This window comes from Gopherus evgoodei, chromosome 17 (assembly GCF_007399415.2).
Source record: "Gopherus evgoodei ecotype Sinaloan lineage chromosome 17, rGopEvg1_v1.p, whole genome shotgun sequence".
In the NCBI taxonomy this organism is placed as follows: Eukaryota; Metazoa; Chordata; order Testudines; family Testudinidae; genus Gopherus; species Gopherus evgoodei.
Genome location: NC_044338.1, coordinates 16,999,235 through 17,018,424, shown reverse-complemented (window position 1 = coordinate 17,018,424; position 19,190 = coordinate 16,999,235). Strand labels below are relative to the sequence as shown.

Below are 19,190 nucleotides of genomic sequence, written 5' to 3'. Positions count from 1 at the left end.
CAAGTCATCCTCTGCCTTTGGGTCCTCCTCCCCCTCTTCATCCAAGATTTCCTCCTCATGGCTCAGTCCACTCTCAACTGGCACGCGAGCCAACGAAGTATCCACAGGGGCCTTCACAGCGGAGGTGGGGTCGCCACTGAGTATCGCGTCCAGCTCTTTGTAGAACCAGCAGCTTGTGGGTGCAGCACTGGAGCGGCAGCTTGCCTCCTGCGCCTTGTGGTAGGTGTCCTGCAGCTCCCTCACTTTTACTCTGCATTGCAATGTATCCCGGTCATTGCCCCTTTCTATCATGCATTGTGAAATTTGTCCATAGGTATCATAATTCCTACAGCTGGAGCACAGCTGGGACTACACAGCCTCTTCTCCCCAAATGCTGATGAGGTCCAGCAGCTCGGCATTGCTCCAAGCAGGGGATATCCTGGTGTGTGGAGCAGGCATGGCCACCTGGAAAGATGCGCTGAGACCAATGCATGCATCACCGAGCAAACAGGAAGGGGACTTTCAAATTTGCAAAGGAATGTACAGGGTGGGGATGACGGTTGGTCACCTGATGGCAGGGCAGTAGAGTTCAAACCGATGACCAAATAGGCGAGAACAGGCATTGTGGGACACCTTCCAGAGGCCAATCACAGTGCTGTAATCTCCACGGTGTCTACAATGGCACCACAGCGCTGTAGACCTGGCGCAGAAAGCTTTGTGCCTCTCGTCGGAACTGCTACAACTGTGCAGTTTCTGCACACTAAGTGGCTTGGCAGTGTGTAGACCTCAGGAGTTACAGTGCAGAAATCTGCTTTACTGCGCAGAAACCTGCCAGTGTAGACAAGGCCTTAGAAAATGCTCCTTATGTTCTTGGTTTCTGCTACTTTGGGAGACACAAGACTTTGTACATTTCTTGTAAAAGACAGTGTCAAAGAAAATGCCAGACTCCGTCAGTTACTTCCTAATGAAATGGGCCCCCTGGCCCTGAACTTTAACTAGTCACCCTGATTGAAAAGGGGCAACAATATGTATTTGTATTCCAGCAGTGTCATTTTTTCAGGTGCTGTACAAACATTTAGTAAAGATGCAGCTCCTGTCTCAGGAATCTTATAACCCTGGTAAATGACAAGACACAGCAGATGGATGAAATAAACAAACGTCTGAGAGTGGAAGAGAGGGAGGATGAGGTAACAGTAATATGAGCATGTTTTTGAGCAGATGAGCAATGCAAGTCTGTAGCTTGCTACCTGCTCTTTTTATTTCCAAAGGATCCTACAGGTCTTTGTGGCCTCCAAAATGATCATGTAATATGTTGTGCATCTGTGGCACCTTCTATCCACTAATCGCAAAACACTTTGCAAATAATTCATTAATATTCACAACACCCTATTAGTATTGTCTTTGTTTTACAGATAGGGAAATGGAGACACAGAAAGGGTAAGTGACCTGCCCAAGTTCATACAGGAAGACTGTGTGGCGAGGTTGGGCATAGAAATCGTATCTCCAAACCCCCACCCTCCCTGTGCTTTTACTTCCTTACTATATGTACAGATATCACTACAGATAACTACTGGGGTGGGATATGACAACTCTGGCAATGCTACACAACATTCTATTGAGAGAATGAGCTAAACCCACTTGCGCAAGAAAAGATTGTGTTTTTACTACTGAGGCCTTCTGGTGAGAATATGGAAAGAAGCTCACTGAGCCCAGGTCTACACTAAAAAGTTAGGTTGACCCTGCTAGACCAGGGGTGTGACAAATCCATACCCCTTAGCAATGTAATTAAGTTGACCTAACCCCCAGCGTAGACAGGGCTAAATTGATAGAGTTTTTCTGCAATGTTTCTAATGAAGACATAGCCTGAGATCATACGTGTTGCCCAAAGACGTTGATAAAAATCCAGGCATGTAATAACAGTTTAATCTATGCAGAGAGCATTTCATCCACAAGGCTTTGAAAGCCCTTTAGAAATTTGACAAACTGATACAACAGTTTTATAAAGGAATTTTTCCAGACATAATGAAATCCATCCACCTCTGGGCTGTAATATGACAACTATTCAATACTGCATAGGAACAGTACACATTAGTTTAGGACAAGATGTGTATACTTTCCACTGTTCTATATGCTGCCCTGGAGGTCAGCAGTCTCAGGCTATATTAGACCAAAGAAGAAGGCTAATTCTAGAGTGAGGACCCTTCACTCAGGACATAGGCTCCAATCTCCAGATCCTAGCTCCTAGTGACTGGTAGCAACAGCACCTTTCTTGATCTCCACTGTCAGGGCAGTCCACTAGGAGAGAGAAGCCTGATCTAGTGGATAGGCCTCGGTACTGGATATTGGGTGTCATGGCTCAGCTACTGATCTGCTGGCTGATCTTTGGCAAGTCACTTCACCTCTCTGCCTGTGTTTCCCCTCTCAATGTGTATTATTGATCTAGACTAGTAGATAGGCATTGGAATTACACTCCAGGGGACTGGGTTTAATTCCCTGCTCAGCCACAGACTTCCTGTGTGAGATTTCGGGCAAGTCACTTAAGCTACCCTGTACTTCAGTTTTCCATATGTAAAAACAGGAATAGTACTTCTCTACATCACATGAATGATGCGATGATAAAATCCATTCGTAAGTGTGAGGTGCTTATGACAAAGGACATATAAGTATTCAGAGAGAATGATAGAGAAAGGCTGTCATCTATATGGTGATATCCAAGTGACTTCCCTCATGTTCTTTATCTTATATCCATCCATTAGTTGCTTTCCCTGCTACATCATCTTTGGATCTCTGGGCTGTAAGTTACACTTGATTTACACCCCAATTGAACGCCAAAGGGGTGCAGGTTACCCACCTTTGCTATTTACATAATTTATAATGCACACAACATACATCATGCTGCTTTATGGATCTCACTAAGTGATTTGTTGAAATAGCTGTGAAAAATGGTTACTAGGTGGCCACTTTTGGTCTGATTACTTTAATCATCACTAAACAGGTCACTTTGGTTGTGCATGATTATACGTGACTGGAGATAGGAATGCTGACAGCATTCCTTTCTCTTCGCTTTCACCGGGCACACTGCAGGAAGATTGGAGAACTATTTTTATTGTAGATTTCCTCATTCCTGAAACCCCGGGATCCTTCCCTTTTTGAAGTGATATCACCAGTGCAACCCTCTTTGGAGATACATCATCATATGACATGGGACACTGCACTATTTGTATTGCAACAGCACCTATGTGTCTCAGCCCTATTGTGCCAAGCACTTTACACACACAACAAAGAGACAGAACGTAAGTTTCCCTGGAAAAGGGACTAAGGGTACATCTACACTTAAATAAGTACAAAGGCACAGCTGCAGTCAAACGGCTTTGCCACTGTAGCACTTCAGTGCAGATGCTCCTTATGCGGACAGGAGGGGTTCTCCTATCAGCATAGGAAATTCACCTCCCCAAGAGGTGGTAGCTAGATTAACAGAAGAATTCTTCTGTCAACCTAGTGTTGTTTTATGCTGGAAGTAAAGTCAACCTAACTCTCTCTCTCGGGCTGCAGATCTTTCACACCCTGGGACATAGCTATTCTGTCTATTCTAAGCTCCCAGTGTAGACCAGAGATAGATACAACACAGTATGCTTATCCTAACCACCTCTCTGTTAATATTCTCTAACCACTATTACCAATTGCTTAGCCAGTGGTGAATATTCTAGGCATGACAGCAAAGGATAGATTTGTAGGACAACAGTGCAGTGGCCTCAGAGATGTTTATGGCAAGCTCCTCTGATGTCTAAGGGGCAGCCTAGTGGAAAGTGCAAAGGACATTCATATGTGTAGTTACCATATTTTGAGGAAATTGGAAGAGTTAAAATACTTATTAAAATGGCCCCAGTGCTCATGCTTTTTGTATTTTCCAGTCAGGTCTCTACATCGCATCAGGAAGGAAACAGAAGCACTGTAAATAACTAGGAGTCTTTCCCACTCCAAAACACAAAGGAAAGTGTAGCTAAATAACACACACCCAATATAGTGGTGGCCCATGTAAAATTTGTACTGGTTGCCAGATCTCACAAGTGGTAATAACTGTGAGCCACAAGTTATTTAGTAATTCACCTTGTGCTCCCTGATGGCATGGTGTTCTTCTGTGAAGATGACAATGTTGGTAATTACGGTAGCTGCTTACAGTAGGGCACGGTGGCACAAGTAATATCCACTATATCTGACAGCAGTGTCTATAGCTCCTACTACACTTCTCCCTGTTAAGTGTAGGTGGAAGACAGCTGAGGGAGTAAGAGTTTTTACTGCTATTGAGCATGATAAACTGACCATTTCTATTCACCTTTCAAGGCAAACTCCAGTATAAACAAATATTTTTATTCAAAATATACACTGCGACCCACCTTACCAGTAGCTTGACACAGATACACCATTGAGAGGCAGGGCCGCTGTAGCTCCTCACATCTACACAGCAGCAGTCACAGCAGTAATAGTTCTGTTTCAGCATTTAGGGGATTTAAGAATAAAACCTGTGGTGGATCACTAGTTTAAAAATCCTGGATGCCCCAGAACATAACAATCGCATTACCAGGATTCCCCACAAGCTTCTAGTACTAGTCGTGGTATTTGCTAGATTGAGGTAGCCGTAGGTAAGTGCTCAGATGCTATCCTAGAGAGAGCCATACAAGAATCTGGATAAGCCAACTACTGGAAATTTCATATTTGAAATATTTACTGAGGTAAGGGCAGTACTGTCTCTAGTAACTAACTGGCTGTGTGAAGTGTGATGTTAATGTCCCAGATTTCTGTGCAACCTTGCTCTAGACCAGCAAAACATAGCTATTGCTATATAGTGCAGCCTCTAAACTGCAAGGGACATTTAATTTCTCCTTTTATTTTTAGTAGTAGGATAGCCTACTTAAGTATTTAACTCATATTTTACCAAATGCTGATGACCCTCTCAGCTCCAATAGGGGTGAGAGCAAACTTTAAAAAAAAAATTATAAGTCATTTAAAAGAAATGTGCACAAACATTCTACGTTGCCCTGGCTCATGTTTTTGGCACTTATGCACTATAATCCACAAAAGAAGTCATTGTCTTGTGTTTCTCTTTCTAATGTTGTTGGACATTAGAGTAGTTCAACATGCCAGTTACCTAGGGCAAGGTTGCCCTAGCTCTCCCCTTTCAAAAGCAAGCAGCTTTGGCTGTGAAACATAGGTTCTAAACATTAGCTTAAACTTAAACTGATTCACAAATAACTGAGTCAGCGTACCCATTTGTTTTTAAAATGGGCATCAACCTTGTAGGAACACAGATGAACCTGCTATAACAGCAGCAATCTAGCTAATTCTGGGTGCAGCTGATTTTCTGGAAACCCCCCCCCCCTTCTTTTAGGTCACAATAGTTGTCCTAGAAACAGTGGATTTTTCTTAATGCTTTAATTATGGTACAGTGGCACCATGCTGCTGAGATGCAGAACAATCCTGAGCCGCCTTATGTAAGTGAAAAGGAGCAAACGGTAGCCAGCTGGCTAGCATGAAGCCTCATCCCCCTCAGCAGGCACCAAACAATTTTGGTTCTCATTTGCATGTGTCTAAAAATCAGCTATTGTGTCTGGGCACTAACTGCTCCAAAGCACTAGATACATCTGTCTTCCTACCAGAAGAGACCACTTAATTAAAAACAGTTGAATTTGTCATCATTTGCTGAAGTATTTTAATGACCAAATATGGAAACACAGTACAGTAAAGTACTTCTATGTTCATCTAAAGCCATAGGAAGAACCTTCCATTTTAAGTTTTAATTAGTGTTTGCTAATTGGTTTTTTACTGTGTGGCTAGTGTAGCACCACTAATTAGTGCAATAACCCTTCCCCCCCCCCCCAAGCCTACCATATGCCTTTTTTGGTGCTCACTTTTGTGAAGCTGCAACCTCAAATTGAGTCCAGCCAACTGTTCAGTCTAATGATTAATCAAGGATTTATTGCAGGATGACTTCTAGTCAAACTGAAATTGTTGCTTTTCAATTAACACATCACAGTTATTGTACTACAAAGACTTTAGTGGCAAAAAAGTGCCAACACTTTTACTCTGCTTTCAAGTCTTAAATACTAAAGGTTTATCTTGGTAGAGAGATATTTACATAACATTGTGGGCCAGTACATATTGCTGCTCATTGGAGGCCTACACTTGGCTATATAAAAGGAGAGACTGCATTTTTTACTTCAGTTTTTAAATCATATCTCGTTATAGATGTTATGCTCTGTAGCATGTAGCTTATGACAAGACCTATCACTTCTGAAGGAGGACACAGGGTTCTAGAGATTGAGTTGGACTCTACTAGATCAGAACAGGAAGAATTTCCAGCTAAAAGGCTCAGAACTAACATCACCTTGACACCAGACCTCAGCCAACTGTATCTAGGGAATATTCTGTTTCTTGCAGCATATACTTCACAAAATAGAGCCTCCTGTGCATGGCTCTCACCACCCACCTTCCATTACATTAGTTGTAGAACTAGAGTTACTGTCCTTAAATAAGGTATTATAGAGGAACTGGCTTTAATGTAACAGGGCACTGTTCTATTTCCTCCTTTCCTGAATCTGTAATGTTAGTTTCCTTTCTCTTCCTTGGTTTTAATAATTTGATAGTACCAAGTCTTTCCTTATTGGAGGATGCAGTGAGAGTGGTCTGAACCTTGAAGCAGAACCCATTTTCTGCTGCTCTGAGATTCTCAGTGATACTATTAAATCTTCAGGACAGATGCCACGCCCATTGGGCCTTCCTCCAATGGCTTTTGGGTTTTATTATGAAAATGTTTAGTTTAATATAAGACAGCACCCAATAGATAGATGCTCTTAAAAAACCCTCATTAACATGGAAGTCAAGCACCTACTCAGTCCATGGCCTGTTTGAGGCCTCTAACTACACTTCTCAGATAGTAAAAAAAAATCCAGCTTGACAAAGAATTATTGGAAAAAATTATATTTTGGAAGAACTCACTACAGAAGGTGACAGAATTCCAAAATCAAATTACATGAAAATATACATCGCCATTCTCTTTGTACATTAGGTGAGGAAAATCTGCAGTAGAAGTTTAGAAGGCAAAAATATGAAGAACCACAGAAGAGGAAACAGGGATAAGAAGGGAAATGGTATTTCCAATACCAGACCCAGAACTTACTAATTTGAAAGCTTACAGATGTGCATACCTTTTAAATCCAAATCTTAAAAACAAAGGCAAGAGGCAAAAACCAGAGAAAGCAGCTTATCTTATCTTGAGCTTAGTCAACTGATCACTTCCAAACCAAAGCTCTCAGCCCTTTAGGAAAAAAAAAAAAAAAAAAAATAGCAGGCTCAAGGGTGCTCCACAGCCAGAAATTTTATTGCTACACCCAATCCAACAACTGTGTGCAACTGAGTCAAAAGGGGAGGGGAAGGGGGAAGAGGAATGACCTTTGCATTGTCAAAGGTTATTAGAATCAGATAGTTGCTTATAGATACTTTCAGTGTTTGTTTAGGAAAAATCTGAACCTTTGATGAGATACAGGGTAAGAAGGGAGTGTTTTTCCCAATAGATACTAAACTTTAGTAAGTGAAAAAAATTATGCCTCAATTGTTCAAAGAAAAACAAAATGGAAAAATCTTTAATCCTAATTGGTTTTCGTTTGACATGCTTCAAGGAGGTTTTTAAAAAACTGTTAAGAAAAAACAACGAACAGGGAAAGAAAATTTGCTAAAATCTTTTAGAATGTACACGATTCTTATCCTAACTACAAGACAGCATTATTTGGTACAATGTGTAATTGTGGATGTACATGAACAGTATATATATTATCCGGATCATGTTGTGCTATGTACACATCTTTACAATTCTTCCTGAAGGTTAAAGCAGTTCATTAGATTTCAAAATGCGTAATCTTTTTATGTTGGCACTTGTTAGGCTCTTGTCAGCATTGATAACTGGCATGTTTTATTGCAGCCCAGTTCCAGCCAGTGTTTGCCAACATGTTACAACATAAGTCCAGCAATAGGTGGGTAGAGTGCAGGAAAAAACAGTGCCATGTTTCTCAACTGGAGACCTACAAGACACAAGATAAAGCGGTATTACCACATCGATGAAACGCAGGATCTTTAGTTGCTCAAAGATGGGAAACAGTATTTGTAGAAAGTCCTTTATGGCTGTCTGTGCTCAAAACCAGTTTACTTTAAAGTGTCTTTTGCTTGGTGTTTAGCATTAATTATGCAGTCCTCTCTCAAGGAGAGGAGTCTAACCAGTGCAATGCTGTAACACTGGTGGTAAATCTGAGCCTGAAACCTCCATCAAAGTTAGATTTTAGTAAAAGTACCTTAAGCATTTGAGTGTTTTATATATGTAGGTTTCTCATATGCATCTAGGACTATGCTGTAGTTGAATATTTTGTATAGCAAGCCAACATTTTAGCTATTGAATGACTGACGTCTAGTCTAGTAGTATTTTACAGAATGGAACTTGAGCAGCAGCATAAAGCATCGCTGTTATAAAAGTGAGTGTGCTTATTTTAAGTCTGTCATTGCAGCCAGGCTCTTCATTTTCACACTTCTATAACTCAGGGGTAAAGGACTTGCCTTCCATAAGCAAGGTGGCCAGCTGACTACATAGTCAGCATTCCTTCCCTCTACTCTTGGGCATCATTCATGCCAAGTGTTAAGTTGCACTATTGCTCTTGCTCAATATCATGCTTTTAAAGTGAACTGGGCTACTATGGTACCTTGGAAGCAGCACACAGCCTTATTTGGTATACCCACGCCAGTTATACCAGAGACAGCTAGAGCATGGGAATTCTCCGTTCACCTTATCTCCTGAGCGAGAAATACCGTCAAAGGAAACTGAAAATCTAAGTTATTCATTTGTTTCCCCACGTATCTTTAAATTTTACTAGAAAGAACAATCCACTTGCTCGTAAGCACACTCCTTAAATTCAAAGACAATACTGTCTGAAAGTTAGCTATGAACAGAATCATTATCAAGTGGAACTGACTTGAGTAACTGTGCAGCTAAAGTACATGAAATCTTCAGTAAAAAGATTTGCTAATGTTAAAAGCAGTAGGTCAAAAACCAGAAAATGGAACTTGTGCTAATTGTATTAAGTTGTGAAAGGTTCCTTGAGAGGTCAGTTTGTTAAGACAATCCCTTCCTATACCAAGGTCGTTCAGCAGCCCAGTTCTTCCATGCAACCATGTTCAGGGTACTGAATGTAAGCAATACAGGTTTATTGTGGTGGATAAGATGCGACTAAGATTTGGCGCAATTATTCCCTCCAATCAGCCGTTTAACACAAGTGACATCTCACTCTGGAAGTCAACTGACCTATCTGAATGCAGAAGGGCATTCTGCAATTCAAGTTAAAAAGGGTTAAAACAATTCAACAGCAGTGAAGAGACCACCCACACTAAACAGAAAAGTTTTAGTCACCTTACTGACCTGGAGACCAGTTACAAAGTACAGTTCTACCCTGATATAACACTGTTGTGGGGAGCCAAAAATCTCTACCGTGTTATAGGTGAAACACAATTAGGGCTCCAGCTGTGATTTAAAGGGCCCAGGGCTCCCCACAGCAGCTGGAGCCCTGGAACCTTAAAACCACTGCTGGTGCCCCACTGCTACCCTGCTATATGTGAACCTGTGTTATAGCGGGGTAGAGGTGTAGTAAGCGTATAGTACTTTGACAGTTAGTCATGTGGACTGGCAAGATGGTTCTATGGGTTGTATCATTCCAACACAGTTTGTCCTTTTACAGCATTAGGTCTGGCAGCCTGCCACAGTTTACATTTTAAATGGCAGCTTCCAGTTTAACAGACCCCCTGGCTAATCAGAAGTAGGTTGCTTAAGGGCAGTGGTCTAACCACCTCTCCATCCTGAAGCTTGTGATCTCAGGGTATTAAAAAGAGTTGCAGAAGGAAAGTGTCTAAAAAATAGTTTGGTGCTTAGCAGTCTAGCCTCTCTTCTGCAGAGAAGTTACTGTAGGAGTAAAAGTAGTTGTGAGACATCTCTAAAAAACATTAGAATTCTTAGTTTCAAGTTACACTGAAGAACTCAAAAGTTGTCTGGGAAAAAGATGACATTTTTCAGTCTAGAGCCTGTGGTTGTTGGCAATAACTATTTGATGAGTGGTATTAAGCCCTGAGTTAAAGCTTGCTTAAAGAGAAATTCAAGCATGTTCTAGTTCAGCTCCCACGCAGAAGTACTGATGACGACCACCAAGAGTCGTTAAGTAGATTCATTTTCCCTGGAGGAGCTACTAAAATTAAGCATCCCGTAGTATTACTATTAAGAGGCAATGCAAGACACTTTCTTGGTGCCATATGTCAAGACTAACGGGGAAAGAGGTAAGTCTTAGAAGTGCTACAAGATTTTTAACTCAAGACAGTTTAAAAGAAGACGAGATGTCTTCCCAAGCACTTGACTGATCCAAACGCCCTAAAAAGATAGAGTCTGCAAGTGGCCTTGCTATCAGCATCTGTACACAGATTGACAGCACATGTACATCAACGTTTACAGTTTTAGGCTGGCAACAGACAACTGAATTTTAAAGCTTGTTGGGAAGACTGCTTGGGCAGGAATCTATAGTGAATGTCCACTTTTGATCCTAAAAGTGTTACAAGTGTATTTGTAGCCACTAATGAGATTAGTGAACTGGTATAAAATACTGCCAAACCAAATCTAATCTCAGGTTTTGGGCAGTGTATTGAAGACATGCTAACACAACAAGTTTACCAACCCAGGCAAAGAATTTAGTGGCCAGTAATGCATGAAAGAAAAAAATTACATTCCATGTCTCCATAGCCTTGTAGTCTTTGGCAGTGCTGGTCTACATACATGAGGCTGAGGACACATTGTCAGTGAAACTGGGAGAAAGAGCAAAGGTTATTTGAAAGACAAGGGGAACGCATTTATGCCTGAATAAGAATTGTGTCGTACTGTTGGTTTGTCCTTCAAGCCTCCTACTAATGGAGGTGAATGTGACTCTTTGAAGTTACTTACCCTGAAAAAAAGTGAAGCTACTAGCTGCTGAATAAGTGTCACTCAAAAGCAGTCTCTTGGCTTTTTCTTACACAGCGGGCAACTTTCCTTTTGAATTCTCCATTTCTGTCTTCTCTCCATTCTTTCTGTAAAGAAGTAGTTGGACAACTTTGTTAGTGGTGTGATAAGCTTATTCTAGCAAGAAGTTTCATATTTAAGTTTCCAGGACCTAGGTGTTCCAAGTCCAGGACATTTTCTTAAAGTGTGTTTAAAGCTAGCGAACCTGTTCCTGGAAGCAGTCATGGCATTTGAGGCTGGGAGAAAAAAAAAAAAAAACACAAAAAACCACACCCTACACACAACAATCATCCTAGGCTCCTAGAAAGCTTGTCCCTAAAACTGTGGAGGCCTAGGCCATTTCTACAGTCTAAGCTTCCATCAGTAGACGTTTTTAGCCCCTGTGGCTGCAAAACCCTTCTTTCCACCTAGTTTCTTCCCAACAGGAGCCAGATTTCAAACAGACTATAGTGAGTTGTTTGGTCAGTTCCAGGGCATCTGCAAAGCAAAAGCAGACTCAGACAAGGCCAGAAGGACCATTATGATCATCTCATCTGAGCTTCTGCCTAACACAGGCCATAGGAGTTCCCTGAATTCATTCTTGTTTCAACTAGAGCATAGATTTTTTTTCCTAAAAAAATATAATCTTGATTTAATTGTTCATGGTGGAGAATCCACTACAACCCTTAACAGTTACCCTCACTGTTGGAAATTTGCTTTTTTTAATAGTCTGAGTTCATCTTGCTTCAACTTCCAGCCATTAGCTCATTACACATTTGTTAGACTGATATAGGGCTTCTCAAATTTCTATTCTCCATGTAAGTACTTACAGAATGATCAAGTCAGCCCTTAATCGCTCTTTAAATTATGCCTATTATCCTGCCACTTAAAACAAGTCCCAGATTTCCAAGCCTGGCTTATACTGCATGTGTATCGTGTTGATAGTGGCTCTGTACAGACACCATGTAGGCCATCTCTCCATTCTTTCCAGTAGCAAGTGTTCGAGGTATTTCTGTGTAAGATATTTACAAGTCTCACTACTGTTACTACACTCCAGCTGGTCAAGCCATCAACTAGTAGCTCTTTGAAGAGGCTTCATGTTTTCCCCTCTTTTGGAGTAAGAAAGCCAGAAAAAACCAAACAAGACTTAAGAGCTGTTAAATGAGGTAGACGAAGAAAAATGAAGATCCAGAATGAAGAGACAGGCAATAGACTGTGCAGCAAATGCCCACTTCCAAGGAAGCAGGCAGTTGCTATGAGGCCTCCTGTATGTTCAACTGCAAAATTAGACACAGAATTCCATCTTTTAAGGAGTTGTGCTCCAAAAATCTTAACTTAAAATTTTTTTTTCTAATCCTTATGGGTGCAGAGACCTCAAACATGAATAGAGCATCAGCTGAAGCAGGGATGAGTTCCCAAGTCAGCAAAGGACCTGAAACAAGAGCTCTCAAAGACATTAACTGCCTTAGACATAGCAGGCAGGAGCCTTTGGACTCCTCCTGACCTCCCCCTGATGCCATGGCAAAACTGAGCAGCAAATGCAACAAAAATGCATTTCGGACACTGCTTTTTCATTCCCACCCTGCCAGCCATCTCTTCATAGAATATCAGGGTTGGAAGGGACCTCAGGTGGTCATCTAGTCCAACCCCCTGCTCAAAGCAGGGCCAATCCCCAGAAAGAATTTTGCCCCAGATTGCTAAATAGCCCCCCTCAAGGACTGAACTCACAACCCTGGGTTTAGCAGCCTGATGCTCAAACTACTGAGCGATCCCTCCACCTGCAGAGAGGGTTGCATGTAGCTTACCATCCCTGCAGCCATCTGTTCTCTAGATTCTCCAATAGGAAGTCACACTAATCCAATTATCAGGAAGCCAGATGTTGAGTTTTGTAGCCAGTAAGCTGGGCAACCAAAAGCAGAAGCTAAATAGACAGTGTAGCAGAGACCTAAGGAGGTGAGCTGCTTAAGCTCTCTCTAAGCTCCCTTCTCTGGGGTACCATGGCCAAGGGGTAAAAGGGAAGAAAATGAGACAGGATCCAGTGAGAAATGCTGGGCTTCCTGGACTGCACAGTAAATCCCCCACCATTGGGGGGAGGGAGAGAGATTCACATCAATGAATATTTCTGACTGTGCACTAGTTTGGCAGGTTCCTGTGGGGATGGAAATTAAAGGGTACTACACTAGGCCACGCAAAAATGCCTCTATTTAAGGACTAGAATCCAGGAGGCTATTTTCTAGACACATACAGCATGTTTACAACCCCAGCTCAAAGAGTTGAGAGACCTGACAAACCCACACTACTCATGTGGAAGTTAATAATAAAGCATACTTCAGGATACAATCTGAAGCCTTCCTGCTAGCAATTTTCTTCCTACCGTTGAAATAACTTTTCAAAAAAAAGTTTGGACATTTAGTCTAGTATGTGCCTTTTTAGATTAGTGAAAGGAGTGGCCCTTTCCCAAAAAGGCATTGTGATAAAGCAATACAGCATTTTTCAAAGAAACAAGTTACTGGGAATTTTGGGGAAAGAGCACAAGGTGTAGTGTGTAAAAATCAGTATGTGGAGACCAGAAAAGTCAGCTACAGATTTATGTTAAAAATCATTAGAGAATTAAAAAGTGTACTATATACTATTGGGCATTTAAATGCCCAGTTTGCTCCTCCACAGCATTCAGATTTGCTATATGAAGATCCGTCTCTCCTTGATACTCACATCTCTGGTAGTAATACACACAGCATGAGTGGTTAGATGGGTACAGAAAGATAATCAAAAACTGCTCTCTTTGATAGCCATTTTGTATCAGGAAAAGCTTGTTTCCACCCCTGATTTTGAGTACCACTGTCTTTCCCAAACTTGGGAAAGCGGAGCTCCTACTTCAGCAAAGTGACACTGACATCCCTGTTAGCATGCACTGAAATGAGTGGAGCCATTCCTACCTCAATGTGAGTTTCAGGCTCTTCTAAATTATTCTCAACATTGAGGGTTATTCTCCTCACCCTGCATATAATAGCATTGAGACTATTGTTCTCCAGATAGTTTTCATTGTAGAGGTGTGTTCATCCATCCCACACTTAGGAATCACTGCCTTCCTAAATGAAATTCAGTATTACCCCAACCTCATATGCAAGTGAACCACTTTACATGATGGATGTCTTCACTGCAGATGGAAGCAGCATGGGGTGGGCACACTCAAGAACCTGTCACCTAAGCTTAGTGGTGCTTTCATCCTGGGGTACTTGGTTCATCTGGGTCTGCAGACTGGATTCTAAGTGAGGCTTTTATAACTGCCACTTTGCAGTGAGGACACATGCTAAGTCACCTGAGGGCTAACACCCCTCCAATGCCTTCCCACAATTCCTCCACTATTTCAAGCCTGTAAAAGGAGGCATTACCTCCCATGTATGCATTGTTTAAATCTATACTCATGACAATGACATAGGCTGATGTTTTAGGGGCAAGAGAGGAAGAACAATTACATTTTTATCACTAACTTTCCCTGCTAAGATCGCCGCATCAGTTTCTGTTGTTAGTCTTGTCCAAGACACAAAAGACTCCCTAAATAACCCTTTTCTGCACTACATGCAAACTAACCTATTAACCATCAGAAAGGGTTTCCAGCACAGACTGAAGGACACAGGAGTTGTGAGCTAAAGGAGTTGTATTTTACATCTTCAGATGCACCAGCCAACACTGGTTGGCAAGTTGTAGCTATTGGGATAGCAACGAAGCTTGATGTAAGTGGCTATGGAGACAGATCAAGTTTTCCTATTACATTTGAGCATCCAAGCCTCAAAATGTAATGCAGAAAGTCTCTACCCTGCCTGTTTCTGTATCCTGTTTAAGTTTCTATCCAACAAGTCTGCTTCAGTGTCTGCCTTGTTCAGCCTATAAAGCAGGAGGATTTTGTCTGTAGGTAGCAACCAATACTTGTTTACCAAGAAAAAGTGATCCACAAAGCAATTCTGGGGCTGAATTTCAGACACTCTATAGCCTTTAAGACTAGCTATTAAGCTTCATTACATATACATTTTTACTGGGCAAGAGTACAGTCTTTGCTTATCAGTCATCTAATACCATGCTTACCAAGTCATAAAATATGCCCTTCAGGTTTTTGCATTTAGAACGCAGTAACCTTTCCTGCTACACATAGCACCACTGTACTTACAAACCAGGAGTCTTACCGCTGCATCGACATTAGCAGGAGAGTCACCATTGGGATCTGCCAGCATAGAAATGACACTAATCATTATAGTTTCCACTGTGTGGATGGGAAGCCAGCGTTCTTCAGGTTTTTCATAGCCGTATTTGTCTTCTCCAGGCTCATGAAGAATGGAAATGCAGACATCACCATTCTTGTCAACTACAAAGTCAAGCAGTCACATTAGGTATATTTCAGTGGTGATTAAATAAGAACTTATATGGGGCTGCTATTCTCCATCCAAACAAGTTTTCTATCCAAGTACCTTCAGAACACTTAGCTGTGTAAAGTTTCAGGGAAGACATTTTCTTTCAAGACTCTGTCAAGTTTGTATCACTGGAGGACTTCTTACAAAGAAGTTGCAAAAAATGAAATGGGGCAAGACACAGCAGACTTGTCCTAGTCTACTTCAGTTTATTTAAAGCAAATATCTGCCTTAATGTGGGTACACTCAGTACTTTTACAGTTCAAGTGCTCAGTTTAATTGTAGCCCTTTCCAGAGTTCTACAAAATCTGATATTCACCTTTTTCAGATCAAAAAGGTTACAGGATAGCTGTAGACTGTTCACATCACTGATTTGATCTATGAAACACACGGAAAACTAAGTGGCCCCGTGGACCATTCTGATATCTCCATTTCCAGTTTAGTTGCTATTGTTCCCCTGTCTGAAAGCTTAAATCTGAGTTCAGAGTCTTCGATATATAGCCAGCAGACTCCCCTGTAAGGGCATATGCTCAATATCTTAAGGAGTGGGTATAAAGCAGAGTCTTCCCTGTGGAGGTCAGTCAATGTTAAAGTTGGGATTTGACTTGATGTCACTATTAGGCCTCCCTGTCTCCCCCACAACGGATTCATTTTGTGCTGGTTTTCTGCTAAGCTGTACTACAGATTTACAGAAGTCAGTCAAGTTCTTCAGCCCAATATAGGTGTGACTATAGGAGCCTTGTCTTAAGACATAAGGGTTGGAAATCGCTTCTCCTCATCTTCCAGCTTGTATCTATCAAGCCAGTGATGTAAAGTTAACGCTAAGACCCAGCTGTTTTTTTTTTCCCCCAGACCAAAGACTTACGTTAAAGGAGATGGCCCCAGCAATTTGTCTGGGCCAGACACTGTCCATCAATACATGCTGCCTAAACCTTGGGAAGGCTGATGCAGATGCTCAGAGAGCAGACCTCGAGACCACTGAAGTGTCAAGTATGGAGAGGAGAAATAGTATATTACAGATATGGCAGTCAGCTAAACGGTTGGGGTAGTTACACGTTTCTTACAACACAGGACACATCAGCTCTGGCTAATCTTGTTTTAGTCACACCTTCAGTTTCATTTACAAATACAGAAAGCTGAAACTGTAGCAATTCTTACCATTGGGATGCCAGATTTCTGTGATGAACTTCATTTTCGGTGGCCTGAGAGGATAGTCTTTTGGAAAAGTGAGATGAGCCTTGAAGACGCCACCTTCACTGGGGAATTAAAGATTTATCAGTATGTAGTTCTCTGCAAGTCCAAAACTAGAGAATTGAGTCAGATGACACTTTATATTAGATTTAAAACAGTTTGTAACACTGGCATTCATAGTAATAGCATTAGCATACACAATGGATGATAACTTTTTACAAGCTACTCACCATCCCCTCCAAATAAATAAATACTCAGACTACAAAGTTTAGTAGTATTTTATTTTTACAGAGGACAAAGTGTCTTTTTAACTCAAAATTGCATAGAGCTCTCAGCTAGCTAAGCGAGGAAGTAAACGTTTAGAGTCAATGCTTAGAAGTCACCTGCCAGGCTTTCACTGCCATCTCATGACTGGAGATCCCATCAATACCCGCAATTCAACTCCCAGAAGAAAAGCAAGTATAGATCTCTGATACCTGTTCATGTTCCACATGTGGGTCACCTCGTCAGTGGACAGGTCTGATCTATAGCTAGGTTTACTGGTGCAGTACTCAGATTTAGGAGTACCCACTAAGTCAAGCAATCTCAGGAAAATTTGCCAAATCAATAGTCTAAACAGTGTTCTCGGGACCCTTAGCACCATCATTCTTGACCAATGCTTCCAATGAAGGATTTCTGCACTCCGATATCAAGGGGCTCATTACCAGCACAATGAAGTTATTTTCTAGCACTAACAGATAATCTATATTTTGACCAATCTAACTGGGTTAGAGTTAAACAGGTCCCATTTTAGTGCAGATTAGGTACAAATGCACCTAGACTCAAAACTTAACTGATCTGGTGGTTTATGTATGGAAGTTTGAAGCCAAGGAAAATACAGTCTTGGTAAGCCTGAATCCCTATAGAGCTAAAACAAGCTTTAACTGACATCTTGGCTTATTTCCTCTTACCACACACTGCCCTTATTCCTACTACTTCATGGAGTAGATGTTCAGTTTCAGTAGAGAAGACCTGGCATTGGAAGTTGGGAGAGAAGGAGGTTGTGACTCTAGTGCTATGAGCAGACTACTATGACAAGCTCCTCTGCAGCTGCCATCATTGTCAACTAGAGCTTAAAGGCTTGGACTTCTAATGAAGATTAAGACACGCTACAGTTTGAAGAGGAGACACTGATCAGATGTTGGACAGTCATTATAGGCAACTTACTGCCTCAATATGAAGAGGAAAGATTGAAGCAGCTGAGTGGTGTTCACAAAGATGGCTAAATACGCTATGCCTCTAGACTATTTTTCTATTAGGATGCCATCAAGAAATCCCAAATCCCTGGAGGAAAGAAATTTAATTAGGGGCCTGGGTACTATAAATTGTAGAGCCTTTTTAAAAACTCTATACTCTTTCAGTAAATTTTTTGCAACACTCTGCTGGGCGATTTTCTTCTTTTAAAAACAAATCAAGAACTGAAGTCCCTAAAGGAGAATGCGGTATTTTGAGTCATGCACTTAGCCAACAATAAACCTTTAACCCATTCAATTAGAAAGGCGATTGCCATATGCAAGCTGCTGTACCTTTATAAAACTACAACTTTGCAGTTTATAGTTATTGCCCTGTTAAATGTAGTGATTCATAACAGGTGTTTCCCATGGGCATAGTGAACAGGACTGACAAGACAGGATTCTGGCTGCTGAATCCAGATGCTTATAGGAGCAAGCTAGAAAGATAAGTTCTGTCTGAGCAAAGTAACTATGTTGCATAGTCTAATGGTTATCGCAGAGGAATGAGTCAAGCACCCAGGGTTCTTGTAGTTTGATCCAGACTCACTTAGATCTTAAAACAAGCTGTGCTGACTTCATATGGAAACTGAAAAATTGAGTGATAGTCAGAATAGGTCATTTCTTGAGAGCAGAAAATTGAATAGAGTGCAGCAGTGAAATTAAACCAGTGGCATCCTACATGGGTCCTAAGTTGCAAAGCGACAGAATTGTATTGTAAGCTCCCAGCATTCTGAGCCCTGAAACTTAGAGAGAGTTGCTTGAATCAGTCAAGTAGGGGCAGTGCCTCCCTCACTGAAGCAGCTGCTGATCTTTCCCTGCTGCAGATGTTTAGCAATCCCTTGCAGGAGACAAATCTGTACTATAGGCAAGGCATAAGTCCTGGCTGCTCCACTACCAGGCTGGGATGGGGGCAGGAAGCTTCTCAGAGAAAGCAAGATACTACTTTGTTTGCCTGAGCATAAGGCAGCATTTCTCAAATTATGGGTCCTGACTCAAGGGATCACAAGGCCATTGTGTGTATGTGTGTGTGTGGGGGGGGGGGAATTGCAGTATTGCCACCCTTATTCCTGTGCTGCCTTTAGAGCTGGGCAGTCAGAGAGCAGCAGCTGCTGGCCAGGTCTCCAGCTCTAAAGGCAGAGCCACTGCCAGCAGCAACACAGAAGTAAGGGAGGCATGGTATTGGGGACTGGGGTGTCAACTGCCTGAAATATTTTCAAAGGGGGCCCCAGCAAAAAAAGGTCAAGAACCCCCTGGCCTAGGGAATACGTGGCAGAAGGTGGTTACCCTTCTCCACAC

The 19,190-nt window shown here is 41.7% G+C and overlaps 1 protein-coding gene across 2 annotated transcripts in view; it reads right to left on the bottom strand.

Moving 5' to 3' along the window:
* Positions 1-6,938: 6,938 nt before the first annotated feature.
* Positions 6,939-19,190, bottom strand: part of UBE2G1 (ubiquitin conjugating enzyme E2 G1) — a 44,991-nt gene continuing 32,739 nt past the window's right edge. Inside the window, exons 3-6 of one of the 2 annotated variants that reach the window (XM_030536568.1) lie at positions 16,591-16,683; positions 15,211-15,389; positions 10,994-11,118; positions 6,939-8,051 (exon numbers count right to left, since the gene is read on the bottom strand). In XM_030536568.1, coding sequence (XP_030392428.1) covers positions 11,032-11,118; positions 15,211-15,389; positions 16,591-16,683 — 359 coding nt within the window. In that variant the 3' untranslated portion in view covers positions 6,939-8,051; positions 10,994-11,031. Of the gene's footprint in view, positions 8,052-10,993; positions 11,119-15,210; positions 15,390-16,590; positions 16,689-19,190 lie in introns of both variants that reach the window. The other variant, XM_030536567.1, reaches the window with a different exon arrangement.